Source organism: Polypterus senegalus, chromosome 7 (assembly GCF_016835505.1).
Source record: "Polypterus senegalus isolate Bchr_013 chromosome 7, ASM1683550v1, whole genome shotgun sequence".
Classification (NCBI taxonomy): domain Eukaryota; kingdom Metazoa; phylum Chordata; class Cladistia; order Polypteriformes; family Polypteridae; genus Polypterus; species Polypterus senegalus.
The window spans coordinates 118,575,518-118,599,092 of NC_053160.1; the positions used below are offsets into that span (position 1 = coordinate 118,575,518).

At 37.9% G+C, this 23,575-nt stretch overlaps 1 protein-coding gene across 2 annotated transcripts in view; it reads right to left on the reverse strand.

The window, feature by feature from the left end:
• The window catches only part of cxxc4 (CXXC finger 4), a 166,003-nt gene extending 143,417 nt beyond the window's left edge, over positions 1 to 22,586 (reverse strand). Inside the window, exons 1-3 of one of the 2 annotated variants that reach the window (XM_039759187.1) lie at positions 22,335 to 22,586; positions 22,108 to 22,168; positions 18,769 to 19,707 (exon numbers count right to left, since the gene is read on the reverse strand). In XM_039759187.1, the coding sequence (XP_039615121.1) occupies positions 18,769 to 19,593 (825 nt within the window). In that variant the 5' untranslated portion in view covers positions 19,594 to 19,707; positions 22,108 to 22,168; positions 22,335 to 22,586. The remainder of the gene's footprint in view (positions 1 to 18,768; positions 19,708 to 22,107; positions 22,169 to 22,334) is intronic. The other variant, XM_039759188.1, reaches the window with a different exon arrangement.
• Between the last annotated feature and the right edge of the window lie 989 nt (positions 22,587 to 23,575).

Genomic DNA, 23,575 nt, shown 5'->3' on the forward strand with positions numbered 1-23,575 from the left:
GATTTTTGGATCATTAAGAATATTTAAGTGTATGCTGGTGTGTATATATAGTATTACATATTGAATAACATTCATTTATATTTGAGACAATTAACATATGATTGCACTGATTTGGAGTTTATTTCATGCAGCTGTCACATAAAGTAAGGAAATTTTTTTCAATATGCTTGAATAATGTCATTCTTAGCAACAGGCTTGCAATCACCTTTGACCAGTGACCTTGGAATCTGTGAAAAACTACACAAATAACTATGACTTTTAAAAAGAATTCAACCTAAAAATTGATAATGTGACAATGTAAAAATTGAAAGATCTACTTGCATAGGAAGCTATAGCATGCTTTTTGATTGACCTGGAGTACAATTAATAGCAGCAGCGTGTATCATGTACGCGTAAATTAATTAGTTAAAAAGAAGAACAACAGTCAGAGGAGTACCTGAAGACTTGGGTTGAAAACCCATGGGTTAACCTAATGGGGTACTTACATTTGAATTTTGTGTCTAAAGAGGCTGGAATGTTAATGATTGAAATATGTGATGGGTATGGCTGTAAAGACTTTTTTATTTAAGCAGGAACATAGCAAAGGTTTAATGAACCACACCACCACAAATTCCTAATGCCACTTACCACCTAGCTTTCCCAGGCCTACACAATGAGATCTACAGAAACAGTGATTTCTAAAAACAACATTGATTGCCATCTTGGGTGTATAGAATAGCTGGTTAGGTTTGTAAGTAATGCTAAATTAAGTACTACTTAGTAATGACAAATGGACAAGGACAGAATTCAGACTTGGGCAGACTTGGGCAGATGTAACAGAATGTAAACAAATCAAAGTATTACACATCAAATCTACAAGTGTTAGATTTGAATGAACAATGGGAGGTTGTAGTAGACTCAATATTACCATACCATACCATACCATATTTATTTGTTGAGCGCTTAAAAACACAGCATTACAACTGACCAAAGCGCTGTACAGTTACAACAAGCAGGACTAAAAGCAAAATATTAAAAATAAACATTAAGAGAGAATTAAAACAGAGATACTAAAAACAGGTCAAGGGACCAAATAAAATAGAGAAAATAGCAAAAGACAAGTGGAAAATGAAACAGGTTAAGAATTAAAAGCCAATGTGAAGAAGTGCGTTTTTAGGCGAGATTTGAATGTGGCGACTGAAGCGGCTTGCCTAACCACTAAGGGCAGGGAGTTCCAGAGCCTGGGTGCACAGACGGAGAAAGCCCTTTCACCACGAGCTTTAAAACGTGCCTTGGGAACGGTTAGGAGCAGCTGATCTGTGGATCTAAGAACACGAGGGGGATTGTGACAATGGAGCAAGACACTCAAATAGGCGGGGGCTAGACCGTTTAATGCCTTATAGGTTAGGAGGAGAATCTTAAAATCGATTCTGAATCTAACCGCAGCCAGTGAAGGGTTTTCAAAATTGGTGAAATGTGTTGGATTCTGCTACTTCCAGTTAGAAGCCTTGCAGCCGCATTTTGAGCCAGTTGGAGTCTAGAAAGTGTGGCTTTACTGATACCAAAAAGGCAGGAATTAGAGTAGTCAAGCCGGGACGTAATGAATGCATGAATTACTGATTCCAGGAGGTGGTTAGAAAGAATAGGCTTGAGTTTGGCGATTCGCCTTAGATGGAAAAAGCAGGATTTTACTGTGCTGTTGACTTGAGCATCCATTTTCAGGAACGTATCCATTTTGATTCCAAGATTGGAGACAGACGGTTACTGGAATGGGAAGAGAAACGAGGCCAAGGGGTGGAGCCTGTTTGCAGTCGGGACTAAAACAATGACCTCGGTTTTGAATCGTTCAGGTGAAGGAAGTTTACAGCCAGCCAGTCCTTAATGTCAGATAGGCAGTCGAGGAGAGGTTTGGTGGAGTCAGTTGGCTTGAGGGAGAAATAAATTTGGCAGTCGTCAGCATATAGGTGATATGAAATTGCATGCTTTCTAAAAATTGCACCTAAAGGCAGGATGTAGATTGAAAAAGTAGTGGCCCTAAAATGGAACCCTGGGGAACCCACATGGGAGTGGGACTGATTCAGATGAAAAATCGTCTAGCATGACTCTGAGAGTCCTGTTGCAGAAATATGACCTGAACCAGTCGAGGGCTAAGCCAGATACACCAGCCCAGGATTCGAGTGGGAGATCATGATGTCGTGGTCGATTGTGTCGAAAGCAGCAGATAAGTCGAGAAGAACCATAACCACGTGGAATCCTGAGTCCAATGCCAAAAGGACGTCATTTAGGACACGTAAATGCGCGGTTTCTGTGCTGTGTTGGGGCCTAAAGCCTGACTGAAAAAGATCCATTACCTGATGGTCCTGTAGGTGATGAGTTAATTGCTCATAAACTACTTTTTCTAGTATTTTTGACAAGAAAGGTAGCTTGGAGATTGGACGAAGATTGGAAAGAATGGCAGGGTCAAGATCAGGTTTTTTCACAATTGGATGTACAACTGCGTGTTTGAAAGCATGAGGAACTATAGCCGAGGATAGACTACTAGTTATGATCTTTAGGACATCATATCGAATCACAGGAAACACATCTTTCAGCAGTCTGGACGGCACCACATCGTCCGGAGAGCCCGAAGGCTTCATTGAGGCAACGATTTTTTCCAGATGGGGGAGCGAAATAGGTTCAAATCTGGTGAGGGAACCGTGCGCAGGAGCGGCTAAATCAACAGAGCCAGAAGAAGAAATGGAGATCTGGGATCTAATGTTCGTGACCTTATCCAGAAAAACGTGAGGATCTGATTACAAAGAGCAGTGGAGGCAGCAGAGAAAACAGTTACGGCTGGAGAGAGGACAGCATTTAGTGTTTTGTATAAGACACGTTGATCGCCAGAGTTTTTTGAGATGATGTCAGCGAAAAAACGGTTCCTTGCACCTCTGACCGCTCTCTGGTATTGGGACCACGCGTCACTCATGCAGTCGAAGGTAACAGTGAGACCATCTTTCCTCCATTTACGTTCTAGCCGCCTACAGTTTTGCCTGATGGAGCGAGTTTGTTCATTTAGCCATGGGTCATGCTTGACTTTGGATTGTCTCCGTTTGAGTGGGGCTACGACATCCATCACAGAACAGCAGGAAGTGTGGAAAGTTTGCAATAAAACATCAGCATCCGTGGATTCACATGATGTGGAGATTGGTGAAAAAGCAGCTGTAAAATCTTCAGCAGCAGAGGGGGGAATGACACGGGAGGGACGAGTGGTGGTGGATTTACCATGCTCAACAGAGACCAAATCCAGATTAAACAGAACAGGCGAGTGATCAGAAAAGCTGGGAGGTAGAATGTCCAAGTCACTGATTCTGAGACCGCGAGAATATTGGACACATGCAGTGATTAAGAAGGCTAATTCAATGTTAGCTTACTCAGAATGACATGCAGAGAGCAAGTGAAGGGAGGCTGTTCATAAGGTATTTAACATACTTCTGAAAACCTGTAAGGCCTCATTTGGAAAACTGTATGCAGATGTAATGTATAATTTTTAAGACTTACGCGCGCTGAAGAAAGTGCAAAGAGACAGACTGGACTAATTCTAGGACTACAATGAGTTAGGAGGTGAAAACTTTGGGAGTTTGAAATACAACATGACAGAAGTGTTATTGAAATAGTGTTATGAAATTATGAAGGGAATTAGTACATTAAATCACAGCTGTTAAATTAAAATTATTTTTTCAGAAAGAACATTAGGACAGAGACAGAAAATTGTACAAAAACTTTACAAACCTTTTCTTTACACAGGAAATCATAGATACACTGAATAAATTACCAAGTAGTTTGGTGGTGTTTTATCGCAAAAGTGTTCATGAAAGACACTTTATTCTCTGAAAGTTGTTTTTAATTGGTGGACAAGTTAATCATGTGATTGCCTAAATTATGTTCAAGACCTTACAAACCTTTTCTTACATCTGTACCCCACTGCAATTAACTCTGAAATCCCTAACAAGGGCAGGTTGTTTTTCTTGTTGGGCATGTTAAACGCAAAAATACCTAAATACCGTCCCTAAGTTCGTTAACATTGTTTTACTTGTGCACGCTGCAATAATTATTTCTGGAATCCTTAATAAGGGCTGCCTACCTTATTCAACACTAAACATCTGAGTGGCTGATTATATAATAATTATCAATAGCAGCATCAGCTGAAATTGGAAAACTGATCATTTCTAGTGGCCTTGTTACTTGTCAGTAAAGCTACTTTGTTCTAAATACAATTACATATTGACTAAAAGGTCCCAAGCACTTATTTTATACTGTGTTACAGCATACGCATGCTGGTTAATTTGCATGAACTTAAATCTATTACAGTCTAATAGCTATAAAACTATACAGTTTAAGTATGTGTTTCTATATTTCTGTATTTCCTAATGTCCTTTGATGTTATTTGCATGCATCCCAATATCTTATTCCTCTTGAAATACATTTAGTCATTTCAATGAGTCATTGTCATGTGCTTGCTGACAAAACCTTCTGTCCAAGAAGGATAATATCAGCTTTCCATTATGCTTTATAATCTTGATTACAGAATTTTATTCACTTACAAATTACTGCTTACCTAAATAAAAATAATTGTATATTTCTCACATAAATTAAATATTACAAGTGTTACTTAACAAACTACAAAAAGCAATACTTTTCACCCTAAATCCAGTACTTTGGGGTCCTTTAAAACTTGGCTTGATGTTGTTTTGCAAAAGTCAGGTGAATAGAGATTAATGAGACATTGCTTGTTGAATTTAATGGCTTATTCTTATGGTAATATTTTATTGTTCTTAAGTTCTAATTAGTGATGAGAAAACCCTATGGAATTCGCTTCACTGTGAGTTTGGCAAAATCATGACAATGTTTACAAACGTCACCGAAATCTGTTAAATGCACTGATGTGAAATGAACTAGTTTTGAATGGCTTATAATGGTGCAATGATGTTTTAGGTGTCCCTGAGGACTAGGGAAGCATCTGCTAACTATGTTGGATTGATTATTGTGACCAAAAATGGTATGTGACCTGTGAGTCAGCCATGCTAACCAATGACCATTGTGCCTTAAACAAAAGAATATGCAATTGGAACGTAAATCACAAACAAAATGCACAAATGGCCACAAACTTTCAATCTGCATATATGTTCAACACACACATTTTATTATACATGGGGAAGCTCTTCTCCCTTACTCCCCAAAACAGCACAGTACAAAGCCCAGTAAATCGGTAAAGCTCTTTCTTTGCCTTCTCTCTGTCTCTTTTTCTCTCTTCCTTCTACCTTCACTCCTCCCTCAAGCTTCGTCCTCTTTCACCAGACTCTGACTCTCTGAATGGAGTGAGGCCGCTCTTTTTATAGAGTACCTGGTGCTCCAAGTGTCCAGTGACCTTCTTCCAGCAGCACTTCTGGGTGTGGTGGCACCCCCTAGTGGTGGCCAGAGGCCCTTACAGTGTTAAGCTTCCATGCTTCAACCCCTTGGCACCACAGCAAGCCAGAGGGGCTGTTCTCTGTTATCCCAGGGGAGGTATTGCCTCATGCAAGCTCCCTCCCATAGTCCTTCTGTTACAAATCCCATCACATTTTATCATCTCGGGGAGACACTTTAAAGTCCTTCTTGCACGTCACGCCCTACTTACAAACAATTTCTCAGAGACACTTTGACATCCCACGAGACAAGGAAGAGAGACCAAAAGGACAGCTGCTGTACAGGCTTTTAAATGATCATCGCGCAGCGCGACATGCAGATTACGCATCACGGCAGCATCAGCTGCTGTAAAGGCTTTTAAACGAGCGACGCGCAGCGCGACTTGCAGATCACACAGCTTGGTAGCAGCTAGCCGACAGCCAGCAGCTGATCTGTCTGCTTCTCCTTAGCGTGTATTCAGCCCCCTTCACAACGCGAGTGGCAGAGATGCGAAGTGGCTAGCTTGAAGCGTGCCTCCGGGGGTGGGGGTTGTGGGGTGGTTGAGCGAGGCAAGTAGGGGGAACAGCCCCCTAGTATATATTCTGTATATATATATATATATATATATGTATATATATATATATATATATATACATATATATGCATATATATGTACAGTATATATATATATATATATATAAACACAGTATATACACAGTATACATAGATCATTGCGCTCACAGTATTATAGTCTTGGGGCACCCAAAAGCCATACAACAAAGTGGCTCACTCAGTGTCTGTGAGTAGGTTGCTGTGGGTGTTTTCTATACACTCCATGCATCCATCCATCCATTATCCAACCCGCTACAGGGTCATGAGGTCTGCTGGAGCCAATCCCAGCCAACACAGGGCGCAAGGCAGGAAACAAACCCTGGGAAGGGCGCCAGCCCACCACAGGGCAAGCACACACACACACCAAGCACACACTAGGGATAATTTAGAATCGCCAATGCACCTAGCCTGCATGTGTTTGGACTTTGGGAGGAAACCGGAGCACCCGGAGGAAACCCATGCAGACATGGGGAGAACATGCAAACTCCATGCACGGGGGACCCGGGAATTGAAACCCGGATCTCCTAACTCCGAAGCACCGAGCCGCCCCACAATCCATGCATGTTAATGTAACTTAACAGAAAACTCTATATTGAACTTCTATGTACTAGTGTGGGTGTGTGCATGACTGTGCCCTGCTATTGGCTGTTTTCCCATTCATTTTTGATGGGTGCCCTAGTATACCAGAATAGGCCTGGCTCTCACTCTGATGGAGTAAGTGAGTTCAGAAAAATGCATGGATTTCTGGATTACTGTAATTTTCATTATAATTTATGAAAAATGTGAACACAGTTTTTTCCATGTGGTCTTCAGAGTTAATATTAACCCTTTTTATTGTGAAAAGTAAATGGTTTGACCCATTCTGGGTGTTTAGTTTTATATTTATGTTTTATTATGTGAGAATTAATGTGACAGTAAGAATGAAACTTATCTTTGAGATACAGTACCTAAAGAACTGCTGTAAATGTACTGTAACATAAAAAATTATTTCACAATTAACAGTTGTTGAAGAATTTTAATTCATACCTTGTTATGCACAATTTCAAAAAGTGGTATTGTTACAGGACACTGCCACAACCATTAAACAGGTTTATAATTACTGATACAAACACAGTGAATAAAATGTATAAAACAGCTGCTGTGCCATACTATGGACCATTTCCACGCAAATACAAATAAAAGCTGACAGTAGATTCGCTTGACATGACCAGAAAGACCTGTGTTAACTAGCCAGGAGGTCCATCCTGTAGAATATATATTGTATAATTAATTGGCCAACATGCAGCTCTGATACCAAAATCTCATTGCCTTGACAGGAGCTTAAGGTTGCCCTTTAGGTTGATGTATATTCTGGCCTTTTTTGTTGTTTTCCTTTTTTAACCCCAGTCAAATTAATTCACAGATTTCAAAGCTGGTGTATTAGGCAATCTAAAGGAAAAATTTCCCAAGGGCATCGCTCATCTTCCTATCAGTTAACCTATTTTAAGTAGTGCAATTTTCAGATTTTATTCAGTTTAATAAAATTATTATTCAATATATTGTGTAATTCTTATTTTCTCCCCTATTCACCTATATATTTTAAAAATCTCTTAATGTTTATTCTTGAAATATTTGGTTGGGGTTAGGCATTATACTATACTTTGTGTGCTAAATGTATCCTTCTCCACCATCACCACTATCCACCTAAGTTACATCATACAGTCTTTCAATGCATTTCTATGTAGTAATGTAGTTATGACACTTCATGTGTTTTCAGAAAACTTCTGGGCCATTCTCCCTATTAAAAGCATGACATGAAATAATTATCAAATAAAACATCTTTTAACTTTACCTCTTTTCAGCAATCTACCAAACCTGCTAATACAGGAATACTGTTTAATTTATTTTAGCAGCAGAAATGACTTTTTAATGCTTCTTAATAAAAAGCTAAAACAATAATTACAAAAAGATTATAACCATGAATTTACTGTACTAAAGAGAAATAGGCATGATAGGTTGTATAATCCTATTGCCTCTTGAGACTTTGGCTGGTGATGAAATTTAATATGAAATGGTATTGTATAAAATAAAGACTGATTGACTGACTCAGAATGTGAAATGTAATACCTTTAACTTTGTTTACTTTTTACCATATAATTATTTGCACCTTATTTCCTTTGTGAAAGTAAATATCTACATTGAGATCACTAAAATGTAAGTAAAGTCAGAAATAAAATTAAACAGGTATCATAAAAGCTTTCTCTTCTTCATATGACTTGCTTCTAAAATGTTTGTTAAATGTAGCAACATGCACAGTATTACAGTAAGTTCTACAAATGTGTTTATAATCTCTGCACCTTCATTTGAATGCACTATATGTAAAAAGAGGGCGACATCATTTCCGCCCTCTGTGCTATAAAGCTCACTGCCTTGCTTAGGCAGGCAGTTCTGTTTTGGACTCTGTTGTGTAAACTACTTTGATGCCTCAAAGACTTTTGCAGCGGAAACCGTAATAAGCGGGTGAAAAAGGAAATCATAAACTGGGAGTTTAACCCAAGCAAAGGGCTGTCAGAGCAGGCTATGGCTCTCTGGCAACAGGTGGGTGAGTGGCTACGGCCATTGAGTTAACCCCTTACAAATAGTGCAGCAAGTGGCCTGTTTTCTGCTGCTAAAATACTACCCCAGGAATTTGCCCAGCCGGCCTGGGGCGAATTCCATTCTATGGACGAGCTGCTGCAGCTCTTGCAAACCCAGAGGCCGGCTGTGAAACCTGGGAGGGCAGAACAGCCGCTCTGTGGACTACCGGGAGCTATGTCCCACTAAAGCAGTCCCTTCCACGCATTCCAGAGCTTGTTCGAAGTCGCCGGGCCGTCTGGCTTGCGACCTGTCGAGGAACAAGGCGGACCGTAGGGGACAATGGCGGGGTTGTTTGTGTGCCCTTAGCAATCCCTGGCGGATAAACATACGGGGAGCTTCTTATTAATGGACATAAGATCAGCGCTGTTCGATTCCGGCAGTAGCGTGTCTGTCGTTGCTCGCCGTTTTATTCTACCGCAACAGTGGATTAAAAGTGCCAAGGGCGGCAAATTCCTAGGAGGACCGTGCTCCTCTGGTTCCCCTTCCCCTTATTGACGTTCCCTTTGAGTCCATTCGTTTTGTTCGTACTCACCCATATCGGTTTGGTCAAGTCCCTGTGGTCCACCATTTGCCTAAGATATGGTACATACTACAAGGTAGAGATGTTCCTATCAGCTACACTATGTATGAAGATCATGTGCTTCTTCTTTAAACTATACACTGTTTAATTTATGAATGTCATTTGACATCCAGATTTAGAAGATCTCTGTTAACATAATGCATTTGCAACCTTTAAACAGCTATGTTTAAAACAGAAATTTTGTCAAAAGTACTCATTCTTTTTCGATGTGAGCAAAGCATGTTGTAACTCAATTTAAAATTGTGAATCATTCATTTAAAACTATCTACACTATACTCATGACATAATCTAAATTCTAAATGATTTCAATATGCTAGAACATCACATTAGGTGCAATAAACATTATATACACTTTATATATTTATTTGCTTTTAGTTTGGAACAGGCCTAGCTCAAAGAGGGCAGTACAATGGTTAGTGTTGGTGAATCACCAATTAGTTATCATCTGTGTGGACTCTGCACATTCACCCTGTGTCTGTGTGTGTTTTTCTTTGGGTACTCTCATTTTCTTCACATATCCACAAGGACATACACATAAAATTAATTAACTAAATTCCTGAGTGAGTGCGGTGTATGTTTGTCCTGCAGTGGACTGGAATCCTGTACAGATCTTGTTTCTGTCTTGCACCTTATGGTTCTTTAATAAGCTCTGGCTCTCAATGACCTTGAATTTGATTATATGGGTTTAAAATATGTTGATATTATCCCTTAGAAGTCACACTAATATTTACAAGTATTTGTATAAATAGAGAACCCAGCCGTATGGATGTTGACATGCCCATATGCTGGTCCCAAGCCTGGATAAATAGAGAGAGCTGGACAAAGACCAAGAAAATCTATGGAAAGTTCATAAACATTTCAAAGATGACACCAAATATTGGATTCCCCAGGCTAGAGGGTATCAAACATGCTACTAGGGAAGGACAGGGGTGTGTTTCTATTAATCTGGTCAAAAATGATACAAATTGGGAAAATTCTACAGGAAGCCTAAATATGATACAACCCATGACCAAAGGAAAAGTCTTCGCTGTAAAAAACGTACAAGATTGGCATATGGAATGTTCGAAGCATGAATAAAGGAAAAATGGATATAATTGAGAGAAATGATCAGGACCAAGACTGACATCCTTAGAGTCAAGGAAATAAATTGGACAGGGATCTCTTTTTTTATTATTTAGATGACTTTATAGTGTGCTATTCTGTAAATTACCTCATTAGAGCAAATGAAGTTGCTATAATAAACAGAAAAACTGCCACAGCAGTGGAAAGTTTTTGAACGATAAGTGGCATTAATGGAAAACCTTTAAAAGTCACAATTCTGCAAGAATACGCACCAATCCAACTGAAGATGAAATTGAGCAATTTTAAGTCCAGGAAGCATTGAATTAAACATCATAGGAATACATTAATTACGTTATTGGAGATTTTAATGCAAACATTGGTGACAGAAGAAGCTGAGGTTGTTGGCAGATTTGGGTTAGGAGAAAGAAACAATGCTGGAGACTGGCTGGTAAAAGTTTTCCAAGAACCATGGGTTAAAGATTATAAACCCTTGATTAATTTAATCCATACAGCATTTGCACGCCATGGCATTTCCAAATGGACTGCACTACAACCAAATCGATTACATCTTTTCCTATCAAAGATGGGAATGTTGTCTTTTCAGTACACTGTTGATGTACACTGTATGCTGTATAATGGAAATCTGACATTAAGAGAATATTGCCTCTGTATGTAGTCAAAGTAAAAAAAAAATAATCAAATCAAGCAAGCAGATGTCGGATGAAACCTTCAATATTGCTGAAAGAAGAAGGAAAGCTAAAGCTGCTAAAGACAGAGATAAAATATGGAATTCTAAAAAGAAACCCAATTAGAAAACGAAAAATAATAGAACAAATCTTGCAAAGGAATGAAAGAAGAGAATAAGGCAGGGAAAACCAGAGCTCTTTTTGCCCAAGTAAAGAATATCAGAACACTCTTTACTGTTTAAAATGAACAATAAAAGGTCATGATGGAAAAGAGCTGAATAATCATTAAAAAATCAAGTAAAGATGGTGGAAATATAACTTCTAAATGGAATACCAGCACATTGTCAAAAGAGTAAAAGATATCGGTATTCATTCTAAAAAATAAGAATGAAGGTACTCAGATTGCTCAAACTACCACACATTAGCTCTGAAATATCATACAAACAAGATTATATTGAAAATCATACAGATGAGAATGCACTTTGTAGAATCAGAGTTGCCTGATATTCAAGCTGGTTTCCAGAAAAGAAGCGGCACTCAAGACAATATTTTAAATGTTCATTGGATATGGAAAAAGTTAAGAGTGTTCCAGAAAGATGTATACTTAGGCTTTATCATCCACAGCAAAGTACTGAACATGATAAATTCTGGAAGTCCTTAAAAGAACCGTGTGTTGCAGCACACCTAATAAGATCTACATAAATGAAAAAACATCTATCAGAAGAATATATTTAGATGCTGGCTGATTTGAAATCAGATAAGGTGATTGGCAGGACTGTTTTCTATCTAGTAAGTATGCAGAGCAGTTTTGAAAAGAACTGAACTAGAAGAGTCAGAAATCGGAGTGAAATCTGGTGACAGAAACATTAACAACCAAAGATACACAAATGATGCAAGTCTGCTCGCAAGAAATGAAATGGATATAAAACAACTGTTTCTTAAAGTTAAGGGTAAGGGTGAGAAGGCAAGACTAAATCTCAGCACCAAGAAAACAAAAATTAGACAATAGCTGGAAATGGAGAGGATATGATAAATATTCGAAGAAAACAAATTTAACTTGTAAAAGATTTAATTTTTCTAGTATCCATGACTGACTGTGAGAGAATCCAGCTCTGAACTTTAAAAAAGAATAACATTAGCTTGCAGTGCAATAATCAGCTTGAATAAGATCTGGAAAACCAAAAACAACAGCCTTATAACCAAATGCAGAATAGTCCAAGCTATTGTATTCCCCACAACAGCTTAAGGGTGTGAAAGTAGGATGATGAAGAAAGCAGACAGAAGAAAACTTGATTCATTTAAATTATGGTGCTAGAGAAAGCTGCTCCTCATACCATGAATGCTGAGAGTTACAAACAGAGATGTTCTGGACTGCATTATACCTTAACATTGCTGGAATCTAAGATTACCAGACAAAGACTGTCCTGTTTCGGCAATGCAATGTGATCTAGTTCATTGGAAAAGGCAGTAATGTAATGCATGGTCAAGGAGAAGAGGCCAGCAAACAGCACGCTCAATTGAGACCATCACAACTGACTTTGGAATGAATTTGAAAGGACTGAAAAAAAGCAGTAAAAGACAGGAAAGTTTGGAGGGATCTGGTCCAACATGTCTCTTGACGCCAGACATGACTGAGCAGATGGTCAAGTCAAGTATAAACAGAGAATTATGCTGCCTAATAAAGAATTGAACATCAAAACCTGATTAAGAAAGTACATATACTCATATTGTACATGGACATTCCATTTAGTACGTATGACTTTGTAATGGAAAATGAGCTTTATAGTATGTATAGTAGAACAAAATTTCATTCATTCATTTCATTCTCTTTGATAATGTGATCCATAAAATAAACAGTGTTGTAGCAGAGAGTATTCAACTTGAATATACTTTATATATTATAAAAAAACTATAATCTAATTGGGCATAGAATCCACTAATTCAGCCAAAAATTTCTGAAAGAAATAAAGCAAATGGAATAAAGTGGTCTCAGTAGATCTGGGGAAAAGTTCTCAAGTTCAAATAAGTTTGGGTGTCTTTAATATTTATGGCAACACAAATATAGAAAGGAGAAACTTCTGAGACAAAAATGGAGAACATTTAACTAGAAATATTTTACTTGCCTTGTGCATATGGATGTGTGTGCCAAATCTGGATGATTACCATAATTGTGATCAATAAATAAGCTTATTCGTTTTACTGTTTATTAATTCTTCCCTTTACTTTGTGTTCTAAAAAAAGAATCAGACCAGTATTTTATAACAATATATAGTGAATATATAGTAGATCTTAAACTATTCAACTTGTGGAAATATGAACACAGCATTTTATTTTCAATAAGCTTGAACATTCTTTTGTGTTTGAGCTGCGGTCTTTTCCATGTTTTTTTTCTTTGTCTGTTTTGTTTATACAAGACAGTCATTTCCATATTCAGCTCCAGCTATGTAGAGTATCAGGTGCTTAAAACGGGTGGGGGATGGGAGGTTGTTGATAAAAGGATTGTGATGAATGATTAGCATGTTAGAACTACACGAAAAAGAGATTCGAAAATCTGAAGACCACAATTCACTTGGACGCACTATCTAAACTGAGGTATTGAGAGGGCGGAAAAATGAAAAAAATACACTGCTTTTAAGAAAAGGACCTTTACAATGTTCAACCAAGCTGCAGCACACTCAGCCAGTGACATGATCTGGAATGTGAAGCCTGTATTAAATGACATTTAATGACATGATAATAATGGAGTGTGTATTCACCTAGCATTCTCTAAGCAGCCCATTCCGCTGGGTCTTTCAAAATGCATTTAACAGATCATGCCTATCAAACTTGAGTGTAATGCACTACATATATATAGTGTTTTCATTCCCAGATTTCTAACAGGTAAAGGCCTGCAGACTGGACAAAGATTTGAATGCTCACATTCAGGCACAAAGTGCAGCCTTCTTTACTTAAGGAAGCAGAGGAGAGTACAAAATATATATTTATGACTAAATGCTAGTATTTCATAAACAAAAGTAATGCAAAAATTAGATATAATGACTAAAGTTAAATTTCTACTTTTATTCATATCACTGTTAGCTTTGACATATATATTGAATCTGAAGAATGACATTCAGTAACAAAAATACCTGCAGTGTGCCAAAAGTAAAATTAAAAGTGCACAATGAGCCAATTAAACCTCCTGAAGCCATTTTCATCTACATGCTTAGAATGGCAGTTGATACCCGTAAGTTACTTTTTCATTAAAACAAGTGAACTATATAACCATCTAATGTTTCCTTAAATGTGGAATGTGTTTTTGTGACATCTGATAGTTAATTTAGAAATCCATTTTTGCTTGTATAAGTATTACTAATAACAGTAAAATAAAAATGTATGTCATAAATTCCAAAATTAATTTCCAAATATGTAAATGATCTAACTGTATTCAACAAACAAGTCTGTTAAAGTGCAGGGATGGAACATCTTCACAGATAAGAGATTCTAACTCATATTTTGCTCAGCCAAGCATATTGTTAATGAATCTGCTCTGCAGAATAGCTAATATATGATATTGTGAGCTTGCATTTGATCCCAAGTAGTGGACAGGCCATAGAGATGGTAAGGGTAAGATTCACTGTGAATATAAAAGTTAACATTTATTTTTCACTGTTCTTCAGATAGAAGACTTTTCTCATGGAAGACCAGCATTAAATAAAAGCAGAGATAAAAAACAATAAATAAAGACTATGGTAAATCTTTTCTTTTTTGAGGTGACATGTTATGGTAATTAAAGCTGCCAGCAGCATTTGGTTTTCACTTTTGGTCTGGACTGGGATTCCTTGAGTGAGGAAGTTTACATGTTCTCGGTGTATTTATAAGGGATTTACTACCAGAAATCTGACTTCTGCTATTACAATAATCGACATTTGTAAGTTTTCCCAGTGTGATGTGTGACATCTTAGCTAGGTATGGTGCCATTACTACCAGGATATACAGTAATTGTTTTCCTGACCAATCAAAAAGAACAGATGTTTTTATTTTGTTAAAATTTCACCCGTAAAGCTAATAGATACTTCTGAAAGAATACCAGGTATCATGAACTAAAGATACATCCTGGCCTTACTTTAAATAAACATTGTTCTCATTGTTTTCTTTATTTTGCATCCATTGATCACTTTATCATTCAAAAGGACTTAATAACCATCTGAACAAACAAAAGCTATGCCAGCGGGACCTCAACTAGGATCAAACACCAGTTAATTACAGGGCATACAGAAACACACTCACCAACACAAAAACATAAGGTCTACTTGCAATCAACCTTCATAGGATGACATTGCATTTTCAAATACTGTTGCATTTTCAAATACTGTATACTGATTTCTTCCCATTTTTGTCTGTCCACAGTCACGTGTCTCATGTAAGCCTCAGCAATTGTTGTTTTGCACACATATGGATTATGGGCAAGCAAGTGCTTATACACTAATGTGTCACATTATGGTCCTCATTCATTTAAGATAAAATGAACCCCAAATAGTCAGAAAACTGTTAACTGTTTTGAGCTGTATAGAAAATATAAAAAATGTTCTGACATTTTTTCCACCTGCACTTAAAAAACTCTTTGCTTCTCTTTTAAAATGTACTCACCATATTCTAAAAACATTGTTTTTGGGTGCTTTAGTTTATTGATGTTAGTTTATTATTTTTCTTCTTTGTTTTATCTTTTTCAGCATTGTAGTGGTTTTTTAATGTTCAATAGGACACAGTTATTTAAAGGTAGACACTCCAATATTTACTTGTAGACTCAGGTGAATGAAACACATCCCCTCCTGGGGACTTCAGTAAGGCCTCCACCATAGCTTCCCTTTCCATGTTAGAGCTAGGATCCTCAAGGTTTTACAAACCTTTTTTTAATGATCTCCCTGTCAACAATGCAAATTATTCAGCTGTATGTCTATGATGTACCTCCAGATTGTTTATTTTTTGCATTCAGGCAGAGTTGTGACACAAGGACTACGCAGTTGCATTGCTGAAGCTGTGTTGCTCCACTTCACCGATATATGAAATGGTTAATACATAGTATGTGGTATGTGTATCACAGTTTCAATAGCATTTACTTAACAGAGGCCCATTTGCCAAGTCTACAAAGCCCAGCCAAAAAACAACTTGTCAAAAGTACTTCCACATTTCACATTACACATTTCATGCCAAGGAAAAATACATCCCTGGCACATAGCATATTGTTACAGCCTCATCTGCTATTTCCTTCCTAAAATCAACGGCTTCAAAGTACATACATAAATGAATCTACTGTAGCTGTAAAAGCAGCCACACTAATTGTTATAGTAATGTTGCAATAAATAGATCCCCGCGCCCAATTCCCAGTGAATATCCCCTAAATGTAACTTTAAAAGTTATAATTAAAAAAAATAATAATTAAGTAATCTGGCTCTAAAAGTGGATGAAATGTGTTCAGAAGGTTTGCGGGATTAGAACAAACAATTTCTTCAAACATTTCTTTTGCTGTAATTTGATTGCACCCGATTGTGATACATAGTACTGTACGTTGTAATATAATGAAATACATTTAGTATACACAATTACATAAGTAATTCATTTCCATATCAATCCTGTGGTGTAAAAATTAACCTGGAAGTAAAAGACGTAAAAAACCAATACCAATGAATGCAGCAAAAAATGCTGTACATCAAGCAAACTTGCACTCTTTCAAAGGCAATTTATTCCATAAAGCCTTTCCTGACACATTGCTCAAGCCCATGATTAAAATGAAAGCTCTTTGTGAATGCTATAATACATTGCCTCATTATATATTCCAGCTCCCCTCTGAATAAAATGGTGAATACTTTGCCTGCAATATCACTTTTAATCCAGTTTCATACAGGACATTACTAGTTGACATCAAAACTTTAACAGATGTTTCATAGCAAATGTTTGTAAGACTGAGGCCACATATAAGGATACATCACACATGGTACTCAGAGTGCTTGCTGTGCAGGCAGAGACCACCACAGCGTCCCCTAATTGTGTCTCTTAAAAGTCCTCTGAGGTTTTGATTTCCACACTAAACGTAGAGATATTAAATTAAATTGGCTATCCGATTTCAGGGTTATGACTAAAACTCTGATTTGCATTTCTCCCACTAATATAATTAGCTTAGGGTGATCCCCATGTGAAAATTATGACAGACAAATATGCCTGCCTGCCAGAGGCTTTTTAGTCCCTAAGGCTATAGGTGTGTGTATGAGTGTGTATTTAAAAATGGAAAGGTTCTTTTTTCACAGTTTAGCATATCTGATTCCACGTAAGATGTCTTTCAACATTTACATAACAAAAACAGAGTTATTTATAACTCAGATTGAATGGCACAAAAAATAAATTATAAAAGCAAATAAAAAAGATAGGTGGTTTCATGTTTGTAACACCAAATTCAGCTTGAGGTCACATACAATTAAGCACATGATGAACATCATTTTACCTAGAGAATTTCCTTATCTCATACAAAAGAAATAAGGTCAGGAGGCTTTCCAGAAATTTTTGCTTCATTTTTCCGATATACCAGACAAAAAACCTCAGACATGGTGAAGGCAAACCAGTAATGTCCAGGTACCCAGGAGAAACGGCAGGGAAATGTTTTAATCTGCTAGACTATCCTATGTTTGACCCTGGAGTCTGATGCTGATCTATTGACCAAAATTCCCAGAGGGGCTATAACAGAAGCTGTCCTTTGTATCACCTCAGAGCTAAAGCTGAGAGTGAACTCAGTGTAAACCCAACTGGTGTTATATGGCATTGAAATCCATGTAGAGTTATTGAGGGAATTTATTTTTCTATCTTGTGCTTGGTGGATGCTAGTCATTTCTCTTAATTTGATTGTGCTTCTGCCTTTGAGAAACCATGATGAATGCATACATACAAGGTAGAGGTCAGAGCTAATAAAGGAAGCCTTTTGACACATATCAAAGGTTTTAAGCTCAGAATCCTAAGGACAATGTGCCCTGCCTCACAAACTGTAATTATCTTTACTAAGTTACACATTCAAGTATTATGCCCTATTCTTATGTTCTCCTTTTCACCAAAGGGTTCAAAATAATCATTGGCTATAATTCCCCTTACCTAAAAAAAAACCTGGAGACCACCAGAGACCATTCAAGTATCCAATTAATCAAATAATTAAGATTGATGAAGTAACTAAGAGCTGGGTTGAAATGCAAATAAGAAGGCACTTTGTCTGAAAAGAATCAGAGCTAAAATTAAAATCTTATTCAAAATCAAACATTTCAAAAAATCCACACCTATAGGATTACTTTAAATAGATTGAAACTGTATCAGAATTATTCACTGTAGACCAATGCAATTTGAGTAAAGCTGCCAAAAAAATCAAGGTAACTATTGTGGCAGCGAGGGTCTGTGGCTGGAAATTGATTCAGCTGATGTCAGTTTACATAATTGGTTGATGTGACCAACAGAAGAAAGAGAGAAAGCTGTGCATTGAAAACTGCTTCCCAGCTCAGCCTGGAATCCCGCCAAGCCTGGGGATGGTCGGACATGTTCCAGCCCCAGCCTGACTGGCAGCAATTAGGGGTGTCTGAGCCAAGCTTAGCTTGTGCTCCGTGCAAACACCCCTAATTACCGCCAATTAGGCGAGGCGGGTAGGCAGATTTGAGAAGCCAAGGATGTTCAGGCATGGGTGGGCATGGAAACAATTTTCAAGGGCTTAAACATGACTAAGTGAAAAGGTTAATGCTTCAGAGTGTGGAGTTAATAACGAGAGAGAGAGAGAGAGAGAGAGAGAGAGAGAGACTGTCTCACCTCCAGCGATGTGCCAGGCTTTTTCTTCAATTCTTCACATTTCCTAAATTTGCAGATCTGGTGACCAGTTTTACGATTCCGACAACTGCTGCAAACCCCACAGTTGATTAGCCTCCTGCAGGGTGCACAGACCCCACACCTCTTCCTTTTTTTCTTTGCAGGGTTTCCGCTGGATCCCGTAGAATTATTCTGTGGGCAGTCTGCCAGATTGGCAATTTGAAACGCACTGTCTGTAACGGCTGCTGAGGCTGCGGGGGAGTGAAGGGCTGTCATGACGATGACCCCGGGAGGTAATGAGATGCCCCCTAAAGCCGGAATAGCGGAAAAAGTTCCAACGCGTTCTGGGAGATTCATTATCTCTGCTTCAGCAGCACCGCATTTCAGCTTGTTCATGCATTCTCCTGCTAAAGGTCTGCAGTGTTCAGGGGATAAGGTAGTGAGGAAATTATTATTTGCCATTTGCAACGTCTCTGGCGGCACGCCAGGCTTTCCCGGCCTCTGGGAATCATTTCTTTGCATGCTGGTCCTATTAGAGTTTATTGCTGCTGATTTCCTTCCCCAGAGCATAGCATTATCACAGTTCCAAGGGGACACGCCAATTCTAGCACTGGGAAAAATTGGCGTTGTAATGCGAGCAATCTTTGCAGTCTGTGGAAATGCCCCATTGGTTTTGTAAAAGTTTGCAAAAGATCTATACCTTTCCATTTCAGCATTATAATCCAAAACAGGGTTCAATCCACTTTCCTGGAGGTTATCCTTTTGTAATAAAGAAGGCTCTGCGCTTTGTCCATTCTCGACACAAAGAGCATTGTTTATATTAGACATTTCTGTGACTGAGTGGCAAGCAAATGCAATGTCAATCTTTTAATTCCACCTTTGATAGTGTGAGGCCGGTTACAAACAACTGCGTACCATCTCCATCATATGTCCTCTGTGATACTAAAATAAACCACAAAACACAATTACTGATTCAACTAAAAGGAACAAAAAAAAAGCTCTTTTCCTTCACACAAAAGAAGTCTTTTTTGTGCTTCAGCACTGGATATTAGAAAATTATGTGAAATCTATACAAGCCTAGGACTATAACAGAAAAAGAACATTAGCAAGGAAGAAAAAAGTAAGACAGCAATAAGAGCAGACGAGTGCTGTACACACAGTGTGCTTTCTTCATTCCAGTTAAATCTGGTTTGGAGAAACAAATACAACTTGACTGCATCCTGGTCTAATAATTATTCAATGACCTTTTTTTTAGCATATATCACTACCTAGGCGTTTTATTTTTCTTAGTATTATTCATTATATTTTTATTAGTATTTTACCATTTACAAAGCAGGGATTCTTCTGTTTTTTTATTCCGTTTCAGTTTATTTCCAAAACTTTAAGGTGGGGGTGTAATCTAACTTTTGAAACAAGAGAGCTGCATCAAAGAATAAATGTATCGGATGCTATTATTTGTGGCGTGTGCCTTTTAACATCGAAGGATGATAGTTGCCACAAATTATGTGCTCTCTTAATGCCATAAGTGCTTCCACTCAATGTAAATGCAGCTCCATCCAGCCCTCTAAAAGCACCTGGCTTCCATTCATCCCATCTCTATTACACTTCCTCAATGACAGGCAGATAGACACTGGTGAATTTTAACCCAGCCAAGCCAAAGACCTCAAATATATAGTGCCAGGTGCCCGTGGGAGGCTCAGTGTAGATTTTATTTCTATAGATAAAAGCCCATTAATAAGGTGTGACACTTCCATTCATTTTATTATTATTATTTAAATCTAAAGGAAAGCCAGAAAATTAAACAGTAATGATTTCAGTGTAAACACCAAGTGGTACAAAAGAGCCTCTTAATTCTCAAAACTGAAATGGAAAAAAAAATACATTAAACATTAAAAAATGTAGCAAAAAGCAAACACTTAAGCAGGAAAAAAATTCATAGTACTGTACACTAACTCAATCTACAATTTCTCATGGCTACAGCCTGATTGAACTGAGAAGGGATTCACAAGTCGACTGCAAAACCTTTCGTTTTTAATTAGCAGTCCACTACGCCATGGAAACTATTTTTGTGCAAATGCAAAGTGCAGGTGAGAATGAGAGAGGGGTCCTTATTATTAAAAAGTTTGAATTTAAGAACGTCTCTTTGTGTATCATGCATAGCTGCAGCATTTTCTGATGCCTGTGCGGCTGAATAATTGTCTTCTCATTATTGTCCCAGTTTTGCTATTATAGAAAGGACAAAGAAAATGCAATGTGCATGTGGGAATAAGTCAGAATGTACTGTATTATGAAATGTTTTATTTTCAGTTGGTTCACTCTTCCTTCAGTTCTAACAGAAAAGAATAAATGTGATTTAAAGTATTTTATAAAATTAAGAAAAATGCATAGGACTGTCCTAAGGTACTATCACAAAAAGTTTTTTTTTAGTTCTCTCTTGAACCAGTGCAATTTAAATTACTCTTATTATTTTTTTATTATTTGATGTTTCTCTATATCTATGCAGAAAGCATCTAATGTTTATGGAATTAAATAATGTATTTACAGTATTATTTTGTTGTAATTTTTCCTTATTATTTGGATGTATGCGTATGTGTCTTGGTGTCATTTATGTATAGAGAGAAAGCAAAACTTTACACTAGCATTATAAAACCACTACTGTAATTATACATAATTTATTCTTAAGTTGTGCATTTCTTTTCCAAATTTACTGTTGTGCACCCCTTTCCAACCCCCAGCATCCCCATTCCAAGTCAGCAGACAATACCAAATAAATAAATAAATAAATACCACCCATCGTCCAAGTCATTATTACTTAATCGATTCACCCTTTGGGCAATTGAAAATCCAAAGACAATCAAGTCACAGTTATTGATTGCTCAGCCTGTAAACAAAGTTTAGTGAAACAAAAATAGTTGAGAGTTTCCAGAAAGGGTGGGTGGTGATGATCGTGGTTATTTGACTGGGATCCCCAGTTCCGATGCGCACTGACATGCCATCATTTAATTACTGTCAGTCTGGCCTGCTGGAGACATTCAGATCAAAGGTCGTGCATTGAAAGATTAAGAAGCGACAGGAAAGTGCAGAATCGCCACGAATGGGAGACGGCCGTGTCTCAGCCAGAAACATCAAATAATGAAGGGGAAAAAGAAAAAAAAATGAAAAGGGACTCATAAGAACGCATGCAGATGTAATTGGGAGGGGATGTGAGGGGTGGGGGTGAGTAGGAGGGAGGGGTATGGGACGGTGGGGGAGAGGGAGAGAAGACGCGAGAGAGAGAGAGTGTGAGAGAGAGAGAGAGAGAGAGGGAGGGGGTAAGAAAAAAAATGGAAGAGCATCACCTACCAGGTTCCTGACGAAAGGGATTCCAGACGCTAGCAGTCTGCGAACAGAGAGCAGCACATCACTGCAAGGCGAGGGGGAAAAGAACGCAAGATTTGTAAAGATATAGAGCAGCGAAAACCTCTGTTTTAATTTGATTTATTGGTTCATTTAGAAAAAAAAAAAAGTACAACAAGAAAAAGTATTGGGATGAAAGAAAGATTAAATAAAGCGGCAAGCAGACAGGGTACCTCGGCGCAGAAGGTGTGCGGCAGGAGGTGAGGTGTTTCCTGCTGGTCCGGGGTGTATTGTGTAGCTACACCGAGTGTTTGCTCGGTCCGTCTCTCCTGTCGCTGTGTGTGGCTGATTGGTGCTGAGGTGAGGAAGCGGGGATGTGGACACCTACTGATCATTGGCTGGAAATTACTATAGAAACATGAGGAGCACTCGGGAGGGGGATGGCTCAGGGCTCTCTGCTGGGAAATAGCTCTGGGAAGCTGCGTCTTAACCTTTCCCTCTCTCTCTCTCTCTCTCTCTCTCTCTCTCTCTCTCTCTCTCTCTCTCTCTCCGTCTTTCTTTTCGAAAAAAAAAAATGATGGGGCATTTACAGAGGCATGTAATTTTTAAAGATACATCACTTAATGCAGATTTTGTGCTTCGTTAAAAAAACTTGTCACATTAATTAGAATTGAGGCTTTCGTTGATTAAGATAAAAAGCTTCTGCCATGTTGTGAATTTTTTTTCTGTTCTTGCCTCCAAAGACCGTCATAATTAAGCGGAGCTAAGCGTCACGTTGATCAACGAGGGCATCATGCTGTATAGACAACCGCATGGTGGGAATTTTGTTATTGTTTTTACATCATGCTGTAGGTTGTTGCTAAACCTACCAGCCATTAAAGTGTAATCGTATATATATATATATATATATATATATATATATATATATATATATATATATATATATATATATATATACTGTACTGTAAAACTTAAATTTAAACTACATACATGTGAGAAACCATATATAACCATATAAATGTTGTTGAGTGTAGAATACCCCAATTGAATTATTATATTTGCTTGTTTTAAGTTGCTAAAGATACAACTACTTTTCTGGATTATTTTCTGAATCAGAAAGATTTTCAAAATAGAGTATATGATACTTTTTTCTGAGCGAGTGGGAAAAAAGATTTATCTGGCCAGTACTTCTGTCTTCTAGAAATAAAGATTAAATTCTCCTGCATATATAACAATCCATCAGATTAAGCTTCAGCTTTTATTCTGCACCCAATGTTGGCTACATGGTGGCGCTGAGAGTCGTCCTGATGCCTCACAGGTCCAGGAGGCTGGGTTTGAGTCACAGCTTGCTCACTATCTGTGTGGAATCTGCACATTCTCTCTGTGTCTTTGTAGAGTTTCATTCCACATTCTATAGAAGTCCAGGTTCATTTTAATTTGCAATAATTGAGTGTCATGGTGTGCATTTGTGTGG